The following is a 26,432-nucleotide window of genomic DNA, read 5'->3' as shown; positions in this document are numbered from 1 at the left end:
AAAGTTTGGGAACTAAATTAGGCCAAAGTTTAAAAAAAAAAACTAATTTCAATTTTTAGTAAAAGTTAAGGGACCAAAAACATATTTAACCCTTTTATATATATATATATATATATATATATATATATATATATATATATATATATATATAATGACTAAACTATCTTTGTTATTATAAATTAATTATAATCAATTAATAAATTATAATTTCATTATTAATACTAATATTATTATAACTATTCTTAATACTTTTGTTGATATTTAATTTAAATACAATTATTATTTTTAAACACCTTTTTATTATCTTGTTTAAGTAAACAATATTAACCACACGTCGTTGGCACACACAAACTAACGTCTTCAATGAAAAAAACCAGTCATTATGTAAGAGTCCTGGAACCAAATTGATAAAAGAGTTGAGTATGAGAAATAAAACCAAAACCAATATTTGTTGAAAGTTCAGGATTATCATACTAAAACCGTTGTCATTATATAGCCATGGTGGAATAACTGACCTCTCAAGATTAAATGGAGATTATGATTAAGATCATACAAAGCTCAAAAAACCTTAATTCTAGAGATTGTAATACATATAGTAGATACATGTGTGTGTGACTGAAAATAACATAAATAATGAAATCAAAATCAATCACTGGAAATGAAAAGTAAATGCCATTTGATGAAGAAGAAACAAAGCGGAAACCAACACTAGGTCCCAGACCGCACAAACACAACACCCAAATTAGAACGAAGACCACGAGCAGTGTTGAAGATGAAAGCCGTGAAAACACAAGCCATTTATTTGTATGTGAAAACGAGGGAAACAAAAACCTTTGACCCAAAAAAGAACTCCAAACAATTCTTTGTTTTTTCAAAATTTAGCCACGATCCCCCATATTTCAAGCTGTTCCAATCATAATTTGCTGTGGAACGAACATAATTTTTGGAAACAGTGCAAACTTATGAGTCTGCCATCTAACTTAGATTTTGACTAATATGCTGACACCCAAAATTATCATATAGCTAAGAGCACCCATAAAAATTGAGCTCAATTCCATAATAAACTAATTGACGTTTGATAGATGTTTCTTAGTTGCACGTAAATTGGATGAAACTTTGAACTAGACATTGAGTATCAAAAGGTTTAACTACTAATATCTCTTAGATTGGCTGACCTTTGGGAACAATTTGATCTTTGAGCCACATGTAAATAGGAACCAACACAAACCATGTAGCTGCCAAGGCACCCAAAAGAAAGCGCATTAAGAAGACAAATGGATTGACGGGCTTTTCAACATCTTCTTCCTTTGGACCAAGCTGCAGCAAATTGTAGAAACCGAGTCAAACATCATATTTTACATTTTACTCCTCTTGTTAAGCTACAATAAGGAAATAAACTTTTGAAATATACTAATACATTACCATCTTGCAAAGTCAAGGGGATAATAATTTAAACATTTTGAAAACAAATTGCATATTCAATCAAACCTTAAATCCTATAACTATATTATTTTGAATGGAAATGTTGCAGCCAAGCAAGAAAACTATGTCTTGCATAGGCAAAAGGTAAAGTATGTTAGCCCTTAATTGGAAATCCAGACTCTAAACCAAATTATTCATGATATTTACTAAAAGAACATAAAAGATAACATTCAGTTAAAGAAAACCAGAACATTTGCTTGCCTCTGTACAATAAACAGAAACTATTATATTATTAACTTCAACTTTTTCAATGAATGAGAGCCTTTATAAGTGGAAATGAAAGTGTGAAACTGATAAGAACCAGCAATGTAATCAACTCAACAGTAAGAAGAAATAAGAAGTATATTTGGGAAATTTGATCTGATCAACGTGAATCAAGACCAATTTTGTTATTCTATTCAGAAAATATCAGAAAGATAAAGAAATCCCAACAAACTAGTCCATTCCATAGCCCTTTTTCCCCTCTCTCTCACTTCCCCCCTCCACTATAAACATTTTCCCTTGTAACTAACTTCCTCTAACGCATATTCCCATCTGNCAGCTGTGCAGTTTTCTGTTATGCCTCTCCTCTCTAGTTTTTATTCACTGCATCTCGTTTGTATCTTCTTCTATACACATATTTCACTTTGGGCCTAATCTGTTGGGCCGTATCAGAAACTTGTTGACCTAACTAAGCATGTAAATCAAAACTGAAAGCAAGCAGTAAATTCAACCTTGTTAATTTGATCATCATACTCAGCAAAGGATTACATCTACTAATTATCTATGTTAAGTATCTACTTTGTTTATGATTACATCTGCACATCATCTAGGAGTTCAAGTTAATATATGACTAGCAAATTGTTAGTCATATATAACAAATCCCCGAAGAAAACAGGGGCAAACGAACAAATATATAGATTGAAAACCTAAGAAGACAAATACCTGCAAAGGAGAATCCCCAGATGCAGGTTTAACACCGGTCACAGAACAACCCATAATCAAGCCATGACGGCGAACTCCACGATACCATTTTGGGCCAATCCTTTTCAGTTGGACATCCTTAAACCCTGCCTTTTGAAACCAGTCAATATACTCCTCTTCCTTGGGAAAGAGCATCCAAACATCTGCAAAGAAACGAGACAACCAAAATGTTGGGTACACAGGACCAATTAGACACGCCTTGCCTCCAAGTTTCAAAACTCTATAAGCTTCCTTGATGCCGCGCTGCGGATCCGGCCAATACTCAATACTGAGAAACAAAAGCAAGCAAATCACATTTGGAATGTGGAAGCTATAACTATTTGCTTCTTAAAATCACATCCAAAAGCATGAGAAATCACATCTGAGATGAGGAACCAAACACAGTAATATACATCTATATACACATAAAATAACCAAAATGTAAATTAACTTCCAATCTAGGTTACTGAATGAACTGAAATCTTCAATAACGACAATGCAACTATAGCACAGCAATGAAAACTTGTTGTCATCACACAATATCATCATATAAGAACAAATTAAAACAGCATAGACAAGACAGATAAAGAGAAGATTTACCTTCCGGCAGATACATATCTATCGGCATAATCAGTTCGAAAGGGAAGATCCTCAGCATCCCCTTCGATTATCTTGCATTCCTTGAGTGGTTCCTTCTGCTTGGCCTTAGCAAGCTGGTGGGGTGACTGGTCAAGGATGGTGACATTTTTGGCATCGACATGCTTCACAATTCCCAGAGTGGTGAAACCCGTGCCACCACCAACATCAACAACAAGCATATTCCTATTATTGAGATCAGCGGGTTCAAGGGCTTCGTCCCTCATGTCCTCGGTCCAATGGCCAGGATTAATCACATGGTCATACACAATAGAGAGAAACCTATAGAACCAAAACGCCTCTTTCTTGTGCTGAATGAACCTGGGCTGCGACGATGGCCTGGAAGCCGAGAGACTACACTTGGGCAACACCATGCTCCTAGAGTTGGGAATTCTAGCACTGCTAGTAGCAACAAAACTCACTCTGGGAAAAGCCTTACCATTGAAATCTGAAGCCGTGAAACCCAAACCGTTTCCGGTTAGGGTTCTCAGAGTTAGCTTTTCAGTTCCACTGAGCATTAGCGAAGCCATTGAACCAATCTACACAGAAAAAGCAGAAAAAAGTTCAATTGAAAAGAAGCATTAGTTTATCGATGTTATCCAGAAAAACGAAGGCAGAAAGTGGGAAATTATTAGGCTTAGGTAAGGAAGAGGAAGAAACAAAAAGGGGAAGCATAACCTTAAAGTGGCGGTTGAATTTGGTGTGGCTCACACAATACAACTATTAATTCAGATTCATTTCTAACCACACACTGCTACTACATAAGGAAACCAACACCAATTTCTACATTATTAAGATAGCGTTATACCAAACTCAGTTTTTCACAATTTTCTCCTCTCCAATTACTACACCATAAAACCAAATCAGGGAAGATTATCAATACCCATCATTATTTACTGAATTCTTCTTTTTCTAACCATCCACACATGCTTAGGGGAGATACTCTATTACTTCTCCAATGTCTCTGCCAACCAAATGGTAAATAAAATAGTTAAGATTATATTTTTATATTATTAACATTCAATGAGTTTATTGATTTTTAACTTTAATGAAAAATCTAACAATACGAGAATTAAACTTAAATTAAAAATATAATTAAAAAATTTCCTAGAATTCTATAATCTTAATTTTGGAGAAAAACAAACATGTCCATACTTTTATTTTCTCATCCATTCTTATCAAATATAAAATAATTTGTAAAATTAATTTTATTTAAAATATGAAATTATGCATTTAATAATATACCAAATCATATATAATGAAACTCAATACCAAGTTTAAGTTGCATATTTAATGAAATAAAATATCTACCATATATTTTAACAATTTTTTTATATATTTGTAATGGACTCACAAGTTATCACATAAATAATTTATAAAAAAATTTCCATAAAATATATTGGTGTGAGAAATGCTTATGCCTTATACTTTGACGTATATTGTTAAAACTGAGCATCGAACATTACAAAGAATCGACGGGGTTTCCAGTGGCATGACATATTAGGCGTTGGATTCTCCGTTGTAACAATGAAGGCAGGAAAATAGCTAGAAAGTTAACAGTATGATGAGAATATAGAGATAGAAGAGTGAGAAGAGTGGGTGTTCAGAAACGATGAATCACCTACCGTCGAACCTGTTGCCGGATGAAGGAAGCCCGGAGTGGATGAACAAGGGGGACAACATGTGGCAGTTAACGGCAGGCACTCTGGTGGGCCTGCAAAGTGTTCCGGGCCTGGTCATCCTCTATGGCAGCATAGTGAAGAAGAAATGGGCTTTGAACTCTGCGTTTATGGCCCTCTACGCTTTCGCGGTGGTTCTTGTTTGTTGGGTGGGGTGGTGCTACCAAATGTCCTTTGGTGAAAAGATTTTTCCATTTCTGGGACGTCCAAACGTGGCTTTAGACCAACAATTCCTTAGGGACAAAGCTTTTTCTGGAGATTTTCCCAACGCCACTATGATTTACTTTCAGCTCGTCTTTGCTGCCATCACGTTGATTCTCATCGCAGGGGCGTTGCTCGGGAGAATGAACTTCTACGCTTGGATGTTATTCGTTCCACTTTGGGTCACCTTTTCTTACACCATCTGCGCCTTCAGTATATGGAGCACCGATGGATGGTTGTTCAAAATGGGCCTCATTGATTACTCCGGTGGCTTTGTTATTCACCTTTCTTCTGGAATTGCTGGTTTCATCGCAGCATCTTGGGTATGTATAAATAATTCATCTCACTCAGTTTATTGTAAGACAAGAAATTAACATGGAGAACGTGATTCTGTATTCAGGTAGGGCCAAGGACAGTGAAGGATAGAGAAAGGTTTCCTCCAAACAACATACTTCTGATGCTGGCTGGGGCTGGACTACTATGGATGGGGTGGACCGGATTCAACGGTGGAGATCCATACGCAGCCAGCATAGATGCATCTCTGGCCGTTCTTAACACCCATGTCTGCACGGCCATGAGTTTGTTGACTTGGCTTTTCCTTGATATCCTCTTCTTTGGAAAACCTTCAGTGATTGGTGCCACTCAAGGCATGATCACTGGTTTGGTTTGCATCACCCCTGCTGCTGGTATTTTATGAAAATTTGAACCTTTGTATTGTAGTGTTGTGACAAAAATGGTTTTGTGAGGAATCTGAAACTTGATTTCTATGTTTGAGTTTAGGTGTGGTGCAAGGTTGGGCAGCAATGATAATGGGAATTATGTCAGGAAGCATCCCGTGGTACACAATGATGGTCCTCCACAAAGAGATTAGGGTCCTAAAACAGGTGGATGATACCATGGCAGTTTTCCACACTCATGCAGTGGCTGGTTGCTTAGGTGGTATTTTGGCTGGTTTGTTTGCTGACCCTGACCTTTGCCGTCTCTTCTATGGGGTAGAGGATTCGGTGCACTATACGGGCCTTGTTTATGGCATATTCAGAGGAAGGCCTAAGGCAGGGTTCAGGCAAATGGGGGTTCAGCTTCTTGGCATTCTGTTTGTAATACTTCTGAATGTCACTACAACCAGTATTGTGTGCTTTGTTGTTAAGACCATTGTTCCACTTAGGCTGCAGGAAGATGAGTTGGAAGTTGGAGATGATGCAGTCCATGGTGAGGTTGCATATGCATTGTGGGGTGATGGAGAGAGGCTTGAGACTGCCACTCAGCAGTTGAGTTTTGAGATTAATCATCAATGGCCAACTCTTGATTTAAAAACTTCCATTGATGCACAAATGGAGTGATTCTCCTTGTTTCAGAGGGAAATGTTTAAAATAAGGATATTGATATTTTCACACTATTTTTAATAACTTTTTCAACTGTCATCATTTTATTTATTTGATTGGTATGTTTGAATTTATGTTTAAATAAATATTTGAAACAAATCAATCACAGACCAAACTGTGATGCAAACATTGTTAAAAAATAGTTATTAAAAGAATTTTTTCGTTAAAACAAGGTATAGTGTTTGTTAGGAAGAGAATTTTGATACGTTTTATATTATATTAATAATATAAATATTGCAAAATTTATGATTAAACGTTTGTTTTGAGAAGGTTCATTTTCATTTCATGGGCAATGGAAAAGTTATTTTTCCAACGTTCAATTTCTTTAAAAGTGTTGCAACGTTAAAAATAAATTTTTAATGTTTTTTATTTTTTTTAATGATTTTATTCTCTTCTAATTATATAAATAGAGAGCATTTTTCTCGTTCCAAAACACACAAAAATTCATTCTTTCCTTTCCTCATCTCTGAGTTTACTTCTTTAGCTCTTTTCCTCTTCTAAAATTTATTATGGGTCATTTTTATACTCTCTTAAGAGTTCCTTACTAGTTCTGAGATCTTCAAAAATATTCTGAGAAGTTCCTGTTGTATCTTGAGGGACTTGCGCACACCGCGGATAAGTCCTTAAGGACAGTGACTCTACACGCCTCAGGAAATTTTGTTCGTGATTCTGTCAGCTTTTTACAACAATCTTAAGGACTTATGGCTGACGTCAACAACATGCCTTCGGAGAGCCAAACCATTGTTCCCGAAACCCAGACGGTCTTTGCAAAATCATTTCCGAATGTGTCAAAAGTCAAGGTTTTCTCTAGACAGAATTTCCGGCATTGACAAGAATGTCTGTCCACCATTTTAGACATCTATGGAGTTGTTGCTGCTCCCAAAAGGTATGCACACAAACCTGATCACAAAAAGAAAAATAATTTTCTTAAATCCCGTCCCAATGAATCTAAACCCACTTGGCGTAGAAACGACAATCCTCCTAAGGCATATATAGCCGAAGGAGATGACATTATTGTTGCGGTCGTTTCTCAAGTAAATCTGATGACCAATGTGAGCAAATGGGTGGTAGACTCTGGTGCTACCAGGCATATCTGTGCAAACAAAAGTGCATTTACCTCTTACACTAGTGTAGGGGATGGAGAAGAACATGTCTACTTCGGTGATTCCAACACCACTCCTGTTCTAGGAAAAGGAACAGTTCTTCTCAAACTCACATCTGGAAAGACTCTGGCCTTGAGTGATGTGCTACATGTGCCATCAATCAGAGTTAATTTAATCTCTGTAGCACTGTTGTGAAAGGTGGGGGTTAAAGTGTCATTTGAGTCTGACAAGATCATTATGACAAAATATAATGTTTTGTGGGGAAGGGATATTGTGATCAAGGTCTCTTTGTACTTAACATTTCCGAAATTAGGAATGAATCTAGTTCTTCTGCTTATATTGTTGACTCGTATGATATATGGCATGCTAGATTAGGTCATGTGAATTCCTTGTATGTTTTGAAATTACAACGACTAGGATTGATTAATGTGCATGATAAACAAAGTAGTAAGTGTGATATATGTGTAGAATCTAAATTAACAAAGAAGACATGTTTTTTTGTAGAACGCCAAACTGAACTGTTAGGGTTAATTCATATTGATCTAGCTTATATGAAACAAACAATGTCTAGAGGAGGTAAAAATTATTTTGTGACCTTTATAGATGATTTTTCTAGATACACCAAAGTTTACTTAATCAAAAATAAAGATATGTGTTTTTAACTTATAAAGCAGAAGTAGAAAATCAATTGAATAAGAAAATTAAGAGGAGTAGATCAGATAAAGGTGGTGAGTATGTTTTGTTTAATGACTATTGTGTTAAAGAAGGGATTATCTATGAAGTGACCCCACCATATTCACCCGAGTCTAATGGAGTAGCCGAGAGAAAAAATAGAACCCTTAAGGAAATGATGAATGTTATGCTTGTTAGTTCTAGTGCACCTGATAACCTTTGGGGAGAAGCCATGCTTACTACATGTTTTTTTACAAAATAGAATGCCCCATAAGAAGAGTGGTAAAACTCCTTATGAGTTGTGGAAAGTTACCAACCTAACCTTAAATATCTAAAAGTGTGGGGGTGCCTAGCTAAGGTAATGTTACCCGATCCTAAGAAAAGGAAAATAGGCTCTAAAACAGCTTATTGCATGTTCTTAGGTTATGCTGAACATAGTGCTGCCTACAGGTTTCTAGTTGTTAAAAGTAACATACTTGAGAGAAATTTTATAATGGAGACGAAAAATGCTGATTTTTTTGAACATATGTTTCCCTTAAATGTTAGTGAGATGTCTCAACCTGTTGATGATAATGATAATAATAATAAGGGTTAAATATGTTTTTAGTCCTTATACTTTGGGGCGATTTTGGTTTTAGTCCCTCTTTCAAACTAAGGTACAATTTAGTCCTTCAACTTTAGAAAACTCTGGTTTTAGTCCTTTTTACCAAATTTTTTTAACTTTATTTGTTGTTTCAAACGCGTTTCTCAGTTAACATTGAAGCAAAAATGTGTCAAACAATGTAAACAATCCAAATGCTATAATGAAACGTGCTTGAAACAACAAATAAAATTAAAAAAATTTGGTAAAAAGGACTAAAACCAGAGTTTTCTAAAGTTGAAGGACTAAATTGTACCTTAGTTTGAAAGAGGGACTAAAACCAAAATTGCCCCAAAGTATAGGGACTAAAAACATATTTAACCCTAATAATAATAATAATAATAGTGATACCATGAATGAGGATTTGAGAAGAAGTAAAAGATAGAGAAAAGAAACTTCCTTTGGAGATGACTTTTATACTTATCTTGTTGATAGTGATCCAACTAGCTTTGTAGAAGCTACTAGTGCTCCTGATGCAAAACATTGGGATAAGGCCATTAAGACTGAAATTGAATCAATTCGGAAAAACAATACTTGGACTTTAGTAGATTTGCCTAAAGGATCAAAACCCATAGGTTGTAAATGGATCTTTAAGAAAAAATATCACCATGATGGATCCATAGAAAAATATAAGGCAAGATTAGTAGCAAAAGGTTTTACTCAAAAACCCAACATAGATTACTTTGATACTTTTGCTCCTGTGACTAGGATTTCCTCTATTCGAGTGTTATTAGCTTTAGCAGCTATCCATAAACTAATGATACATCAGATGGATGTTATAACAACCTTTTTGAATGGTGATTTAGAGGAAGAAATTTATATGACTCAACCTGAAGGGTGTGTTATACCTGGTCAAGAAGAGAAAGTATGTAAACCCTTAAAATCTTTGTATGGGTTGAAAGAAGCACCAAAACAATGGCATGAAAAGCTTGATAATGTGTTGCTTTGTGATGGTTTTTCACCTAATGATGTAGATAAATGTGTGTACTCTAAATCTGAAAATGGTGATAGTGTCATTATATGCTTGTATGTGGATGACATGTTAATCTTTGGTACATGCAATGAAATTGTTGCTAGAACTAAACTATTTCTAGGATCAAAATTTGAAATGAAAGACATGGGTGAAGCCAATGTGATTTTAGGTATTAGAATCATAAGGAAGGGAGATAGTATATTACTATCTCAAGGACAATACATTGAGAAACTTCTTGAGAAGTTTGGATTTTATGACTTAAAACTAGTGAGTACCCTTTATGATGCTAATTCTAATTTAATGAAAAATAGAGGAGAATTGTTATCTCAACCTCAGTATGCCCAGATAATTGGGAGCTTGCTGCACTTAGTGAGCTTTTCTAGACCTGGTATTGCTTATGCAGTAGGTAGACTGAGTAGGTACACTCAATGTCTAAATAAAGAACATTGGGATGCACTTGCTAGGCTTGTGAGATACTTAAGAGGTTCAATGGATTATGCCATTGAATATAGTGGATTTCCCGTTATACTAGAAGGGTACAATGATGCTAACTGGATCTCTGATTCAAACGAGACAAAACTCACTAGTGGTTATGTATTCACACTTAGGGGTAGTGCGATTACATGGAGATCAGCCAGACAAACTATTATTGCAAGATCAACAATGGAATTTAAGTTTGTTGCTCTTGAGATGGCTGGTAATGAGGCTGAGTGGTTGAAAAACTTCTTAGCGAACATTCCACTAGGAATGAAACCAACCTCATCGATATCAATACACTGTGATTGCCAGTCGGCAATAGCTATAGCTAAAAACAAGAATTACAATGGAAAGAATAGACACATACTATTGAGACACAATTTGGTGAAGCAGCTGCTAAAGAGTGGAATTATTTCCATTGATTATGTGAAGTCAGAATGGAATCTAGCGGATCCTCTAACAAAACCTCTGGGAAGACAAATGATATTAGAAACATAGAGGGGAATGAGACTTAAGCCACTTGCAAACAAACAAGTGATGGTAACCCAACCTTTGTGATTGGAGATCCCATGAATAAGGTTCATATGGGTAAAAACAAGTCACTTGTTAGTTCTGATAGCACTAAATTGATTTTAATCAATTATGTCCCTTCCTATGGTGTGTGTGAAACTGCTAAAAACTGCATTTTTGAGAGGTTAAACTTTGTCATTAAAATTCTATGTGGGAATTTTATTTTAAACAAAGTTTTTAATGATTTTCATATCCCTTATGGGTGGTGTATGATTTGTAGCATACACTTGATAAAATCACCTATATGAGTGTCGAGTGGGGCCACTTGCATGAGATCTTGGAATGATCTCTAGAGCACTCATGAATTCTGGGCACGCGCATGGCCTAGTAAGCGCAACACAACGATAACAACAGGGATTGTGGGGGTGTATTGTGATTGATAAACCTCTAACACACATCAAGTGTCTTTGGTTCATATCGCTTGCTATACCAATTACACTGTGTGTTAAGTTTCTCAATCTAAGACTGGTTCATATCACTTGCTATACCAACTACATTGTGTGTTAAGTTTCTCAATCTAAGACTGGTTCATATAGCTTGCTATGATGCATTACGTCCTATGAAACCCAGAATAAAAGTTTTTATCTTTCTTTCAACTTATTTTGCAATATGTGGGAGATTGTTATATTATATTAATAATATAATATTGCAAAATTTAAGTGTGATTAAACGTTTGTTTTGAGAACGTTGATTTTCATTTAATGGGCAATGGAAAAGTTTTTTTTTTTCCAACTTTCAATTTCTTTAAAAGTGTTGCAACGTTAAAAATAAATTTTTAATGTTTTTTATTTTCTTTTAATGATTTTATTCTCTCCTAGCTCTATAAATAGAGAGCATTTCCCTCATTCTAAAACACACAAAAATTCATTCTCTCATTCTCCTCTTCTCTGAGTTTACTTCTTTAGCTCTTTTCTTCTTCTAAAATTTATTTTGGATCATTTTTATACTCTCTTAAGAGATCCTTGCTAGTTCTGAGATCCTCAGAAATATTCTGAGATATTTCTGTTGTATTCTGGACGACTTGCGCACACCGCGGATAAGTTCTTAAGGACAATGACTCTACACGCTTCAGAAAATTTTATTCGTGATTCTATCAGCTTTTTACATCATGTGTTGATATGTCAATTGCAAGATGACTCCATTGTACATTTCCCTTGATCAAATAATATATATTTTTTTATTTAAGTAGTTCAATTTTGTTACTTATATCATCCAGACAGAGGATAATTAATCATATACATGTCTATACTTATATATAATAAATATCTATTAAACATTTTTTTATTATATTATATATCTTATTCTATAAACTCGTGACTTTTATCTTTTCTTTTTTAACTGTGTATAAAGTGCTGATCAATACTTTAGATGTATAAATAACTTTTCTTTGGATAAATTCAATGCAATTCATGTTATCTTTAACCATATCAATTTAGAAATTATGAGTTTTTTCTTTTTTTTACCAACTTCATCGCAGACTTTCAATTATAATCATAACAAAGCTCAAAATATAGAATTAATTAGCAATTTGTTTTAGATTTATTAAAAGGGATAAATTCTAAAACTTCTCCAAAAATTCATAAATGTGTCTAGAAAAATGATTTTATAATAAAGTAATAGAATTTTAAAACATCAAATTATCCATACACACTAGTGTGAAAACAGATTTCCATGATATCAAATGAAATACAGTAACACTATTGTAATTTTGGTAAAGTTTTTCCACGATAATAACTAGACAACCTTCGTTAAAAGTTGCATAGTGGAGAAACCACAATAATTATTTCACACAAATAAATATTTATTTTGATTTTGAAAATATATATAATGTCCTAAAATGTTATATTTGAGATTATATGTTGTTCTTGGATAATTTCTGTTTTTCAAGTTTTAGTTTCATGTCAAAAATAATTAATTTCAAGAAAAACTAAAAAAAAATTGTTAATTATTACAGTAAAAAACATTACACGTCTATTATTATAATAACAAAAATGTAAATTTACATCAATTATAGTAACAAATGTAATTAGTGTAGAATAAAAAAAAAAACTCAAAAATTTATGTATGTTATCTCTACAAGAAACATAACTTTACATCTGAATAAAAGCAACAAAAAATAAATTTATATCTGTTATTAAATCAAAATATATAAATTTACATCGATATTTTTATAGATGAGAATTTACGTCTTCCATAATCTTAAATATACATAAAAAAGCTTAAAATAACTTATGTAAAATAAAATTAATGAGTCAGTGGATATGTGACAAAGTATCCTATTTAGTTGTTAATATAATAACTCTTAACTTAAAATATTAAAAAATAACAATAATTAATTTATTTTGCATATGCTATATTGGTCTTTATACTTATACCAACAAATTCAATGGTTTGTTTCAAGTGAATTGCGAGTCATATTTCTTGGTGGCTTTATCTTTGATTCAAAAAGGCAAAAAGGGAACTTTTTTGCATCAACCTTACCCCGACTTTGGTGAATTTTATCTAAAATTTGAACTCTTTACCATCAAATAACATCTTCGCATATATTTTAATAGTGCCTTCAGAATTTTAACCAAGTTGTTTATTTTTACAAATATTTTAAAAAAAAATCTGACAGAATATATTATTTAATAAGAAATTTTAGATAAAGTTAAAATTTTAATTAGATAAAATTACAACTTTATAAATTTTGTAGTATTTACATTATCTTACATTTGTGAACCTTGTCACCAAGTAAAGATGTAATTCAAAGTGTTTGGTGCGTAAGTGCATTATTGAGTTTGTAGTTAGCATGACAAATTAAGTAATAAATTCAGATTTTAGAAATGTTCAATAATCAAATATCTACATATATGCAATTAATCAATTCATGTAGTTAAAATCGAAGTTAAAACACAGTTTAAAGATATGTTACGTCCATGGATTATATACGGACAAAAACCCGTATATAAAAAGAGCGTAGGTAAATTATATACGGAAAAATCCGTATATAAATTATATACAGATTTTATATACGAAAAATCCGTATATACATTATATACAGATTTTATGTACGGAAAATTCGTATATAAATTATATACAGAAAATCCGTATATAAATTATATACGGATTTTACATACGAACATATCCATATGTAATATGATTTTAACTTTAATAATACATTATTCCTTTCAATGACGGTGTAATTTACATTTCATTAAAATTGTAATAACTTGCAAAGCATTTTCCACTAAAATATGATATAAATTACAATTTACAATGAAATTCATGATGTAAATAAAAGAAATTATATGTATTGGTGCCAAAATAATATCATTAATAGTACTATATTTTTCTTCATACATACATCTATAATAGACAGAGCAAATTCATTGTCAAAGTCTACATTTCAAATTCAACTATAAGAGTGGACTAAAAGCATAATAANAAAGTTTAAAACAAATTGCCGAATGAGTTGCTTTGGCCACCAATTGTAGAAATCTTTTCTGCTACAGATACATTCCTCATTTGCTTTGTAGACTTGGATTGCTTGCCATCAGAAACAAAATTGGCCAAAACAATCTACAAAAATAGACACCACATTTAGAGGGCAAACAAAATGACAAACACATAANATGACTTTTTTTTTTGTTACTTAAACCATGCAAACTTTCACCACTATAATGAAAACTATTTAATAATTTATGAATTAAAATTTANTAATATCTGAAATAATTTTTATTATAATTATAAAATTAAAATTGATTGTGAATTAGAATAATGTTTTATCTATTAAATAAAAAAAAATGATGTAATGATGGAAGATGTATAAATTAATCGGATACCAATCCATGAATAGAAGTCTCGTAGACTCATGTCTTAGCTATTTGGCTTCGTCCTGTCAATTTCATACTAGAAATATAAGAATCACATCATTCCATTAACAAAAGAAATTGAATGGAATAAACTCAATTTAAACATATAAAAATTATAGTAGACAAAAAAAATTAATAAAAACTTACTTAAAAATGTCTAAATTTAGGATAACTTTAAAACTTAATTAAGTCATTTAAAATTCATAAAACCACCTACGTTTAANAGTGNCATCCGAATATATAGACCATTCTTTGCTTGCCTAAAGTATGCAGCTCATGGATCACTATCAACATCCATTGTGATCTGCATGAAATTAAGGGAAGAATTTAATTTAATGAATCTCAAAGCTTGTGTTCATAACAAGAATACATGATATAATGTCATATCAATTCCTAGGTGTTTTACCTCGTCAAGCCTAGGAAGAGGGTGCATAACCACAACATGTTTTTGCATCACCCTCAGGACATCTTTCTTCACAATATACTTACCTCTTCCCATAAGCTAACTTGTGTATAAGTTCATTTCCTGTCATGGAAGAAGTCAAGTTATTTCTTAGAAGGGCTTCTAGAGAAATTTGTCTTGAAAATTTTCACAACTTACGAGAATATGGTCTTAGAAATCCTCTGACAACACCAATTGCTTGAAATACCTGATAGAGTAACTAAAATGTCAAACATCATTTTCCACATAACCAAAAAAGAATTATTAAGACAAATCAAAGAAAATATGATACTTTGTGGATCATGCAGGGATCCTAATCTCCCCAAAATACTTGTCTAATTCAATCCCAAAAGTAACAATAAATGCCCTCTTGAATCTCCCTGTCTTCCTTTATACGATGTAATAAACTCTTCTTGCTATGTCTCTGGTGACATTTATATAGTACTGTGAACTATTGTATAGACAAATGCTATACTGAATTTACTTTACAAATGATAGAATTTATGAATTTTTATTAGAAGTTGTATTGCAGAAGATATAGCTTATTATAGTTACCAAAGCTATGAAACACATTAGTAAATAGTAAACACACTAGTTACCAGACCTATATCCAAAATCTTCTAAAAATAACTTTAAAAACCTTCACACACTCCATGCCTCCACTTCAAACAGGCTACTTCTAGATACATGTTAGGAGCACGGATACTACATTGGAAAACTGAAAACAATATTGGGCCACTAGGCTAGAGATAAGACATATTCCAAAAACCATGAGATAATACACTCGTAAATTTAATCTTAAAACTAAAATAAAATTAAAATTTTAAATCACAGTGAAGAATTCATGTTTCAAAAATATAATCAAGTTTTAGCATCAACTCTTTATTAAAAGTGCACATAATATATAACTAAAAGTTAACCATTTTCAATTTTGAATATAATGTTAATTTTAATGATTCCATTTTAAAATACTAAACAAAAAGATTAGCCTTTTGCAAAGAAACATATGTACATATGATGTTGTTTACCTAAAGTCGCATGTGTCAGATATAATAAAAACAAAAAAAATATGCTTCAAATGTTACATTACGATAGCAATAAAACATACCTTATAACGATTTGTAGTATCCTTCAAAATTTTATTTAAGGCATGCCCTGTGTGAAGATCACCATTAGCATATGGAGGGTCATCATGAAGAATAAAATTTGCCTGATCAGGTAATTTAGAATTGGTTAATGTGTTCAAATAGCTAGGAGTTAAACAGGTGGGAGGACGATCCAAAACTTACTCCATTATTTTTCTCAACAACTTTCTTGAATACTTGATTCTCTTCCCAAATTTTCTGAATTTCAGGCTCCATTAGCGAAGAATTAGCTCTCATAGCAAATGTTGACTTGGGAAGATCAGCAATGTGCTTGTATTTTCCATCTTCTTGTTTGACTCCTAAAAAATAAACAGGACACACAACAACGAATTAGAAAAAAAGGAGTCCAAAGTAATGTGAAATAGAAAATAAACTACCATCTGAAGCTTTCTTTCCTGCCATTACTGGCCCTCATGATCTTCACTTTGAAGAACATATATTGTCCCTGGAATAAGTACAATAGTATGATACATTTGAGATAGATCCCACTTTAACTGATGAGATCACTCGGGAATAAAACAAGCCAACAGAGTTAGTAAAATGGCTTAACATATGTAAAAAATAAGTCATACTGTTAACCAAAGAAAAAAAATATTGTTAGTCAAAACACAAGGATAACAATGACAATAGAAAAAAAAATGAATAAATTCTGTAAAACTGAAATGGAAACACTTCTAGCTTTAATTTTGAACATCTCACTCTCAACTTATCCCCTCCTGCTGCCTCTACTCTCGAATCCTGGACAAAACAACCATCATTAGTAAAAGAACTTGTACTTCTTAATGAGAAATATGTTTGGGAGAAACAAGCTTCGAAACTGAGATAAGATTATACTTAAACTATGGCATAAAAGGAACATCAGTTTGATAACCCCCTTATGTGTGGCTTTATTCTTTATACCATTTGGTAGATTCACGATTATGCTATTAATATATTCATAAGACAAAATTTTCCAAACTCATGCTAACATGATTAGTTACCCAGAGTTAAGAATCCAAACATTATTACTTTGAATTTTCATAGGCAATATATCAAGAAACTTATTACCTTGATCTGTGAAGCTTAAAGAGATTGTTTTAATTTGACTAGCTTGAACGTTTTCATCAGTTTCATTTGGTTGTTTTATCAGTCATGAAGACATCTCGAGCCTTTTCCTCACAAGGTCCACACCTTCAAACACCTACAGGTCTCAAGCAACCCTTTTCCAAAAACATGCCCAATCCAAGCCATATTTAACAAAGTAATTAACTAAACCTAATATGAATGCACTAACCTTGGTAACCCTCGTAGGAGGTGAGAAGATGCAATGGTGGTTATGGAACAATAGCTCGGTCACGCAGCGGCTACGGTTTGAGCTTTCACGAGTCCAACAACTTAAACCTAGCTTCTTCTCGAGCTCGCGAACCTCCTCACCTTATCACTCTCAAAGAGCCTTCGTCGTCATGATTGACATCACCGAATCACATTTTGCGACTTCATTTGTCCTCGTTACAGCCTTTTCCACCGATTACATCCTCATTTTGGCATTGTTTCACTGATGTAGTCGTTGAATCGTCCTTTTCCACCGAACACATGACCTAAATCACATTTCTCACCGAACAATCTTCCTATTTTTCACTCCGCTTCGAATCTTTTCCTCTCCTGGAGTATCATCGCGAACCTAGGGTTTTCTAGGTGTGTTCCTCCTCTTTTGAGTTCTCTTGCTAAGGCCCTTCATCGAATCCGATCGTGGTCTCACTGTTAACTCGTGGAGGAAGCTTCAAGAAGTCCAAGGAGCCTCTTCCATAAAGAGGGTTCTTCGTTGAGAGCAGAGGAAACTATGTTATGGAACAAGAGGGTTTCCTATTACAAATACCACATTATTTTTTTTTTAATAAAATTTCTCCAGGTCCGTAGTTTCAGTAGGAAAGATTCCCTTCAACTATATACAGATTCGAGCCCATTAAATACGATTTAATTCTTAGAAATTTTTCCCGCCATAACGCGCCTTTATATAGATATTATATACGGATTATCGGTAGATAAAAATCCGTATATAAAATCCGTATATAATTTATTTTTTTAAATTCGTATGTAATATCTACATTACATACAGATTAAAATTCGTATGTAAATATCAGTGGGTAATTTCAGTTTTTCTTGTAGTGAACCCCATGAATAAGAGAGTTAGTTACTCCTATATATTTTAAATACTAGAAAAGAATAATGGTGAATGCATCCAACCTCTAGAATGAGTCTCCACCGTTTAGGTTTAGTTCCATACTCTCTAAAAAGGGCTTGTATCTTTCTAACTCTATCAAGCCTCCTATATTTATTGAATTTGGACAAGTTTGCTCGAATTGGACTATACCTAAAATTTGGTTAAAATTTGTACTTGATTTTTGTAATTGAAATAATCAAATTTGTTGACAATTGATTCTATAGAGATATTCTTCAATCTTCAACGATTCCTATTTATTTAAGTTTTGTAATTGAAGCAACGCAATTTGTTGATAACTGGTTTTGTTGAGATATTCTTCAATCTTCAGTAATTTCCACTTATCTCACAAATAAGAACCAAGTATTTCTATGTCTCAATTTATTGAATAAAAATCTTAATTACCTAAAAAGTAATAATAAAAATTATAATAAAATATCAAAATAAACAAAATAAAAACGAGGATAATGTCAATTATCATCAACGTAGATTATAATAAAGAGATTGAAAGGTGAGTCCTATGAAAAGAGAAGAGTCATTAGTGGTGGAGAGAAAACCCATCTTTAGTAAAGTGTGGCTTAGTTTATGGTATCAGATGCAAGAGGCTTATTTCAACCTATATATAGCTTTGTGAAGGCAACACACATGATTAGTGTTTGTAGAAAAATTGGGTGATTGATCCATGTAGACAACTTAATTGAGATCTCCATGAAGGAACACATTGTTGACATCAATACGATGTAGAGGCCATTTTTGTAGACACAATAAGGGAAAGAATGATACGAACGGTTGTTGGTTTGATAATGAGGTTAAACGTGTTTGTATAATTTATGCCTTCAATTTGATAATACTCGTGAACCAAACGAGCCTTGTGTTATTCACGACTATTGTAGAAAGGCTGACAAAATCACAAACAAAACTTTTCGAGGTGTGTAGATCACTGTCCTTAAGGACTTATCCACGGTGTGTTGTGCAAGCCCCTAGAATACAATAGGAAGTTCCCAAAAATTTCTAAGGATCTCAGAACTAGCAAGTAATCTCTTGTGTAGAAGACTGAAACCCAAAATACAAAGACGATAAGGGAAGAAAGAAAGAGAAAAAAGAGAGAAAACTCGTAAAAGCTCTCTACAAAGAAGAGCATAAAAGGTGTGACTGCTAGAAAAAGAGAACTTGTGTGTTGTGTGTCTCTAGAAAGAACTCAACAACTCTATTTATAGAGTGGGTAAGCAGAGGAAGCAAGCCCAAGCTCCAAAACCCTAAAAAAGAATCTTGAGTCGTACGGATTAACGAAACTGTTCGAGAGCGTGGATGAGGTTGCGAATGTGGGTTTTGACCACTGTAGTTGTAACGCTCCAATGTTTCTTATAGAACCGTGAACAACCAAAACTCTTACTAGCTGAAGATATTTTGCTATATCATTATAAAGGCACCATAGGTATCGTTTATATAACAAATATATATATATATATATATATATATATATATATATATATCTTGTTAGTGTTAGATAGAAAAGAAATTATCTTGGTTTCACAAGATGTAATTCATTAGACCTAGTATAGTAAGCTATATGAACTAATCCTTAATCAAGAAACTGAACACATAATGTAGTTGGTATAACAAATTATATGAACCAAGGACACTTGACATATGCTAGAGGTTTATCAATCAAAATACACCTCCATAATCCTTGTTGTTACTGTTGTATTGCGCTTACTAGGCCATGCGCGTGCTTGACATTCACCACTAGTAAGGGATATGAAGATCATTAAAAACTTTTTTTTAATTATAAAGTTTAACCTCTTAATAATGCAGTCTCTAGCACTTTCACACAAATGGACATATTTGATTTAAAATCAAGTTAGTGTTATCAAAACTAACAAGTGACTTGTTTTTACCCATATGAGCCTTATTTATGGGATCTCCAATTACAAAGGATGGATTACCATCACTTGTTTGTTTGCCAATGATTTAAGTTTCATTCTCCTCGATGTTTCTAAGATCATATTTCTTCTGAAGGGTTTTGTCAGAGGATTTGCTATATTTTGTTATGACTTCACATAATGGAAATAATTCCACTCTTTAGTAGTTGTTTCACCAAATTATGTCTCAATTATATATGTATATTCTTTCCATTGTAATTCTTATTTTTAGCTATAGATATTGTCGATCGACACCGATGAGGTTGGTTGATCTTGCAATAATTATTTGTCTGATTGATCTCTCCATGTAATCACACCACCCCCCAAGTGTGAAGACATGACCATTAGTGGATTTTGTCATCAAAGATCCAGTTGGAAACATTGTATCATTCTATTACAGCAAAAAAATCCATTATATTCAATGGCATAATCTATTGAACCTCTTAACCTCTTTAGTATCTCATAAGCTTGGAAAATGCATCCCAATGTTCTTGATTTGGACATTGAGTGTACCTACTCAGTCTTCCTACTGCATAAGTAATATCAGGTTTAGAAAAGCTCATTAAGTATAGTAAGCTCCCAATTATCTAGGCATAGTGAAGTTGAGATACAGATTTTCCCCCTATTTTTCATTAATTTAGAGTTAGCATCATAGTGGGTACTCGCAGGTTTTTTGAAATCATAATACCCAAACTTCTTAAGAAGTTTCTCAATGTATTGTTCTTGGGATAGTAATATACTATCTCCCTTCCTTATTATTCTAACACCTAAAATTACATTGGCTTCACCCATGTATTTCATTTCAAAGTTTGATCCTGGAAACAATTTAGTTGTAGCAACTATCTCATCGTATTTACCAAAAATTAACATGTCATCCACATACAAGCATATAATGACATAATCACAATTTTCAGATTTAGAGTATACACATTTATCAGCCATTAGGTGAAAAACCATCACATAATAATAAATTATCAAGTTTGTCATGCCATTGTTTTAGTGCTTATTTTAACCTATACAAAGATTTTAAAAGTTTACATACTTTATTCTCTTGACTAGGTACAACACACCCTTCAGGTTAAGTCATATAAAGTTCCTCCTCCAAATCACCATTCAAAAAGGAAGTTTTAACATCCATTTGGTGTATCATTAGCTTATGGATAACTGCTAAGGCTAACAACACTCTAATAGAGGAAATCCTAGTCATAGGGAAAAAAGTGTCAAATTAATCAATGATGGGTTTTTGAGTAAAACATTTACTACTAATCTTGTCTTATACTTCTCTATAGATCCATCAGGGTGATTATTTTTCTTAAAGATCCACTTACAACCAATGAGTTTTCCTCCTTTCAGAAAATCTACTAAGGTCCAAGTGTTATTTTTATGAATTTATTCAATTTCAGTCCTAATGGCTTTATCCCATTGTTTTGCATCAACAACACTAATAGCTTCTATAAAGCTACTTGGATCATTGTCAACTAGATACGTATAGAAATCATTACTAAAGGAAGTTTTCTTCCTTTGTCTTTTACTTCTTCTTAAATCCTCACACGTGCATCACTATTATTATTATCTACAGGTTGAGACGTCTTACTAACCTTTAAAGGAAAAATGTTCACAAAACTCATCATTTTTTGTCTCCATTATAGAATTACTCTCAAGTATATTGCTTTTAATAACCAGAATTCTGTATGCAGCACTATGCTCAGCACAACCTAAGAACATGCAATCAAAGATTTTATAGCCTAATTTCCTTTTCTTAGGATTGGGTAACCTTAGCTAGGCACCCCTACAAACTCTTAGGTATTTAAGGTTAGGTTGATAACCTTTCCACAACTCATAGGGAGTTTTACCAGTTTTCTTATGAGATATTCTATTTTGTAAAAAACACACAATAAGTAGGGCTTCTCCCCATAGGTTATCAAGTGCACTAGAACTAATAAGCATGACATTCATCATTTCCTTAAGAGTTCTATTCTTTCTCTCGGCTACCATTAGACTCGGGTGAATATGGTGGGGTTACTTTATGAATGATACCTTCTTTAACACAAAAGTCATTGAACAATACATATTCGCCACCTCTATCTGATCTAATCATCTTAATTTTATTATGTAGTTGATTTTTTACTTATGCTTTATAGGTTAGAAACACATCAAAGGTGCAATCTTCACGTTTGATTAAATACACTTTAGTAATCATCTATAAAAGTTACAAAATAACTTTTACCGCTTTTAAACATGATTTGTTTTAAATTTCTATATCAGTATGAATTAGCCCTAACAATTTCTTGGTTATTTTAGAATCTACACATATATCACATTTACTACAATCTTTATCATGCATATTAATTAATCCTAGTCACTGTAATTTCATAACAAAGGAAGAATTCACATGTCCTAATCTAGCATGCCATATATCATATAAATCAACAATATAAGCAGAAGTAAAAGATTCATTAATATTCTCATAAATGTTGAGTACAAAGAGACCTTGATCATAATATTCCTTCCCCCACAAAAATATTATTTTTTGTCATTACAATATTGTCAGACTCGAATGACACTTTAATCTCCACTTTTCTTAGTAGTGCCACATAGATTAAATTAAGTCTGATTGATGGCACATGTAGCACATAACTCAAGGCCAGAGTCTTTCCATATGTGAACTTGAGAAGAACTTTCCCCTTTTCCAGAACAAAAGTGGTTTTGGAATCACCAAGGTAGATGTGTTCTTTTCCATCCATACACTAGTGTAAGAGGTAAAAGCAAGTTTATTTGCACATATATGTCTAGTAGCACCAGAGTTTACCACTCCCTTGCTCACATTCATCATCAGATTTACTTGAGAAATGACCGCAACAATAATGTCATCTCCTTCGATTATATTTGTCCTAGGAGGATTGTCGTTTCTTGCTCTACGCCTACATTGTGGTGCATGATAGCCTGACTTCCCACATACGAAGCAATTTCCTTTCTTCTTACAGGTGGGGTTAGATCCGTTGGGACGAGATTTTAGAAAATTATTTTTTCTATTGTGATCAGGTTTGTGTTTGTACCTTTTTTAGAGTAGGTTTGTCTTCTACTATGTTTACTTTTCAGACAAAGTTTTGGTCCTTGTAGCAATACACCCTTTCTTGTTGGTATCTTCAATAATTATGTGAGTGATGAGCTATGAATGTGACATCTACTTGTATTTTGTGTTTTAGTTCTTTCTGGTAATCAGTCCATGATGGCGGTAATTTCTCGATCAGAAATTATGAAACAAATTCATTTGGTAGAAGAACATTTTTCGCTTTGATATCTTCGAGCAACTTGTGGTACTTATTGATTTGGGACTTTATGTCCTTGTAATTCAATGAACCTTTGTCTGATGACATCTTTAGTAGTGTATTTGAGAATCCACGAATTCTAAATATCTTTCGCCTCCTTATATGAACAGTACATGTCGAACAAATCGTTAAAAAATGCATTAAGTAAAGTATGTCGACCTACCTTGTTTGCATGAGCCTAATTTTCAACTTGTTTTGAGTTTGGAAGGACACTGGATTCAGGTTTTGGAGATGAAAGAGCAAAGGCGACTCCATACATATTTAAAAGGGTTGACACGTTCTTGCTAACGGCGAAAATTTTGACCAAAGAAAACCTTGATTTTCAATACACTTGAGAAGTGTTTCTCAAAGAGCATTTGAATTCTGGAAACACTATTTTGATTATCCGGGATTGAGTTATTGATGTCAGTCATATTTCCTTAAGATTGTTGTAGAAAAACTCACAAAATCACGAACAAAAGTTTCCGAAGTGTGTAAATCATTATCCTTAAGGACTTATTCGTGGTGTGCTACGTAAGCTCCCAGGATACAATAGGAACTTCTTAGAAATTTCTAAGGATCTCAGAACTAGCAAGTAATCTCTTTTGTAGAAGAGTAAAACCTAGGATACAAAGAGGATAAGGGAAGAAAGAAAGAGAAAAAGGAGAAAAAACCCATAAAAACTCTCTGCAAATAAGAGCACAAAAAGTGTGATTGCTAGAGAAAAAGTAGTTGTTTGTTATGTGTCTTTGGAAAGAACCCAACAACTTTATTTATAGAGTGGGTAAGTAGAGGAAGCCATCCCAAGCTCCAAAACCATTGGGAAGAATCCCGAGTCTTGTGAATTAACAAAACTATTTGAGAGCGTTGATGAGGCGTTGACCATTGTAGTTGCAACGCTCCAATGTTTCTCGTGGAACCGTGAACAACCAAAACTTTGACTAGCTGAATATATTTTGCAATATCATTATAAAGGTACCACTTTTATAACAAAGACTTCCATCAGGGTGATATTTATTTGTAAAAAGCCACTTACAGCCAATGTTATGTGTATTAGGAGGAGAGGAAACAAGAGTCCAATATTGTTTTTGAGCAAAACATCATACTCGATTTACATGGTATGCTTCGAACCAGAATGGAGAAGAGCTTCCTTAACTGTAGTAAGAATAGGGTTAGAAACAACAGTAGGTAGGATTTTGGGTTTGAGAATACCTAATTTATCACTAGTAGTTATGGGGTGAGTGTTGGTGGTTGAAAGTACATAAGGTAACGTGAAGATGTGGACGACAGTGGTATAGAAGATTTATCAAAACATGTTGAAGGAGAAGAAAGGTCCGAAGATGATGAGAGATTACGATGCATAGACGTAGGAGTTGCATTATCATCATTTGAGAGTGAAGTGGATGAAGGATCTTGAGGTATGCATGTGGAAGCATCATGGACATCTATTGAAGGTGAAACATTGTTGATAGTGTTGATAGTGATTGAGGTCATACCTGAATCAAATTTAATGCTCAATTAAGTGTAGTATAATACTAGGAAGTGACTCCTAGGTCATCTCTCAAGGACTAAATGTGATTGAGGAATTAGATCGAACATGTGGTGAGGGTGGTTTTTGGACAGTTTTGAGTGAACTAAAATGTCAGAAATAATCACTAATTAAAAACGATTGGTCACTAGCTCAATTACAATGCTTCCAATCATATATTAACAACAATTACACACTACTCTAACTCCTAATCCAACACGAATTAACCAACTAAGCGAAGATTAATCCGGTCTTCAAAATTGCAAACTAAGTGAATGCAATGCTAATATTCAACCTATTTTACACCATACAGTTTCATCAATTAAGCGAAGATTAGACACCAATTAAGCAATTAAGCGTATACCCAATTGCAAGTGCAAAACAAATTTAGTATTAGCCAAATCAGAGCAGCAAAAACACAACTCCAACTCAGAAAGCTCAAGGAAACGGTGCAATTTCACTAATGCCCAATCAAGCAAACTTAAGCTACCATTAAAGCGAGATTAAAACAGCAAAATCGAAGTGAATTCATTAAACCCAGTAACAGCAAAAATGAAAACACAATTCTGGAAGGAAATTGGACTTCAAAACGAAAATTAAAAATGTCATTCAAATTAGAAAACGAAATTTCAAATTAGAAAACGAAATGGGAAAACGAGAATGGAAGCAAGTGCATAAACGAAATTCCAATTGGGGGAAACGGAAATTGAAGAGTAGCAAACGTAATACAAGACAACAATAGGAAACGAAATTCAAATTGTATTTAAAGCTAGATTCAATACAAAATGGAGAAGATGACAATGAACCTAAACCCCCAAAGGGGGTGGGGGTGGAAAAATGAACCAATGCTCCAAGAGGTAAGAAGAGAAGACGAAAAATTAGGGGGAGAGAGAGGGATTCTAAAATCTGAATGCAATTAAACTTAAAATCAGGACTTAAAATCAAAGGAGAAGACGAAAAATTAGGAGAAGACGAAAAATTTGCCGTTTGTACACAAGCCTAAATATAGGCAATGGAAGGACTTAAAATCAAACTTATGAGCTTATATGGCCTAAGCAAAGGGTAACATGGGCAACTAAACATAGTATAGTTAGATGTTTTCTCCAACAGAACGTTATAAGGAATGCAATTATTCAAAATATATGTAGGTAAGTGATTTATAATCATAGTGGCAATAACGAAAGCTTGAGCCTAATGTTTTAAAGGTAAAAATATGTGTGAGATAAAAAGGCTAAGGCCTGTTTCAGTAATATGTTTGTATTTTTTTTTTTTCGACATA

At 33.3% G+C, this 26,432-nt stretch overlaps 3 protein-coding genes across 4 annotated transcripts in view; 1 reads left to right on the top strand and 2 right to left on the bottom strand.

Annotated features, from left to right (window-relative positions):
• The window catches only part of LOC106772052 (ammonium transporter 3 member 2), a 13,285-nt gene extending 6,924 nt beyond the window's left edge, over positions 1–6,361 (top strand). The window contains exons 2-4 of the mRNA XM_014658195.2: positions 5,030–5,263; positions 5,341–5,626; positions 5,721–6,361. Of these exons, the coding sequence (XP_014513681.2) occupies positions 5,084–5,263; positions 5,341–5,626; positions 5,721–6,280 (1,026 nt within the window). The 5' untranslated portion in view covers positions 5,030–5,083 and the 3' untranslated portion in view covers positions 6,281–6,361. The remainder of the gene's footprint in view (positions 1–5,029; positions 5,264–5,340; positions 5,627–5,720) is intronic.
• Positions 848–3,956, bottom strand: LOC106772053 (2-methyl-6-phytyl-1,4-hydroquinone methyltransferase, chloroplastic). Of its 2 annotated transcripts, XM_014658200.2 has the most exons (4): positions 3,739–3,956; positions 3,025–3,599; positions 2,407–2,713; positions 848–1,317 (listed from the first exon to the last, which is right to left on the bottom strand). In XM_014658200.2, the coding sequence occupies exons 2-4, from the start codon at positions 3,588–3,590 to the stop codon at positions 1,162–1,164; spliced, it is 1,029 nt and encodes a 342-aa protein (XP_014513686.1). In that variant the 5' UTR covers positions 3,591–3,599; positions 3,739–3,956; the 3' UTR covers positions 848–1,161. The 2 variants fall into 2 exon arrangements, with proteins under 2 accessions (XP_014513686.1, XP_014513685.1); XM_014658199.2 differs by lacking the exon at positions 3,739–3,956 and having other exon boundaries at positions 3,025–3,706.
• Positions 6,362–15,017: 8,656 nt separating the features above from the next.
• LOC106771666 (isoleucine--tRNA ligase, chloroplastic/mitochondrial-like) lies at positions 15,018–17,866 on the bottom strand. The gene is made up of 7 exons (XM_014657665.2): positions 17,472–17,866; positions 17,246–17,378; positions 16,576–16,936; positions 16,343–16,497; positions 16,162–16,263; positions 15,213–15,261; positions 15,018–15,137 (listed from the first exon to the last, which is right to left on the bottom strand). The coding sequence occupies exons 3-7, from the start codon at positions 16,598–16,600 to the stop codon at positions 15,097–15,099; spliced, it is 372 nt and encodes a 123-aa protein (XP_014513151.2). The 5' UTR covers positions 16,601–16,936; positions 17,246–17,378; positions 17,472–17,866; the 3' UTR covers positions 15,018–15,096.
• Positions 17,867–26,432: the final 8,566 nt, after the last annotated feature.

Source organism: Vigna radiata, chromosome 8, assembly GCF_000741045.1.
Source record: "Vigna radiata var. radiata cultivar VC1973A chromosome 8, Vradiata_ver6, whole genome shotgun sequence".
NCBI classification, from domain to species: Eukaryota; Viridiplantae; Streptophyta; class Magnoliopsida; order Fabales; family Fabaceae; genus Vigna; species Vigna radiata.
This window is presented reverse-complemented; position numbering and strand designations above follow the sequence as displayed.

What these genes read in the sequence shown, in the direction of transcription:
- LOC106772053 (XM_014658200.2), bottom strand. Translation starts at nt 3,590, where the DNA reads ATGGCTTCGCTAATGCTCAGTGGAACTGAAAAGCTAACTCTGAGAACC. An exon ending in AGATATGTATCTGCCGGAAG is followed by an intron (nt 2,714 to 3,024) that starts GTAAATCTTCTC and finishes TTTGTTTCTCAG; the next exon opens with TATTGAGTATTGGCCGGATC. An exon ending in CTGGGGATTCTCCTTTGCAG is followed by an intron (nt 1,318 to 2,406) that starts GTATTTGTCTTC and finishes AATTTGCTGCAG; the next exon opens with CTTGGTCCAAAGGAAGAAGA.
- LOC106771666 (XM_014657665.2), bottom strand. Translation starts at nt 16,600, where the DNA reads ATGGCAGGAAAGAAAGCTTCAGATG. An exon ending in AGGAAAGAAAGCTTCAGATG is followed by an intron (nt 16,498 to 16,575) that starts GTAGTTTATTTT and finishes TTTATTTTTTAG; the next exon opens with GAGTCAAACAAGAAGATGGA. An exon ending in TTGTTGAGAAAAATAATGGA is followed by an intron (nt 16,264 to 16,342) that starts GTAAGTTTTGGA and finishes TTACCTGATCAG; the next exon opens with GCAAATTTTATTCTTCATGA.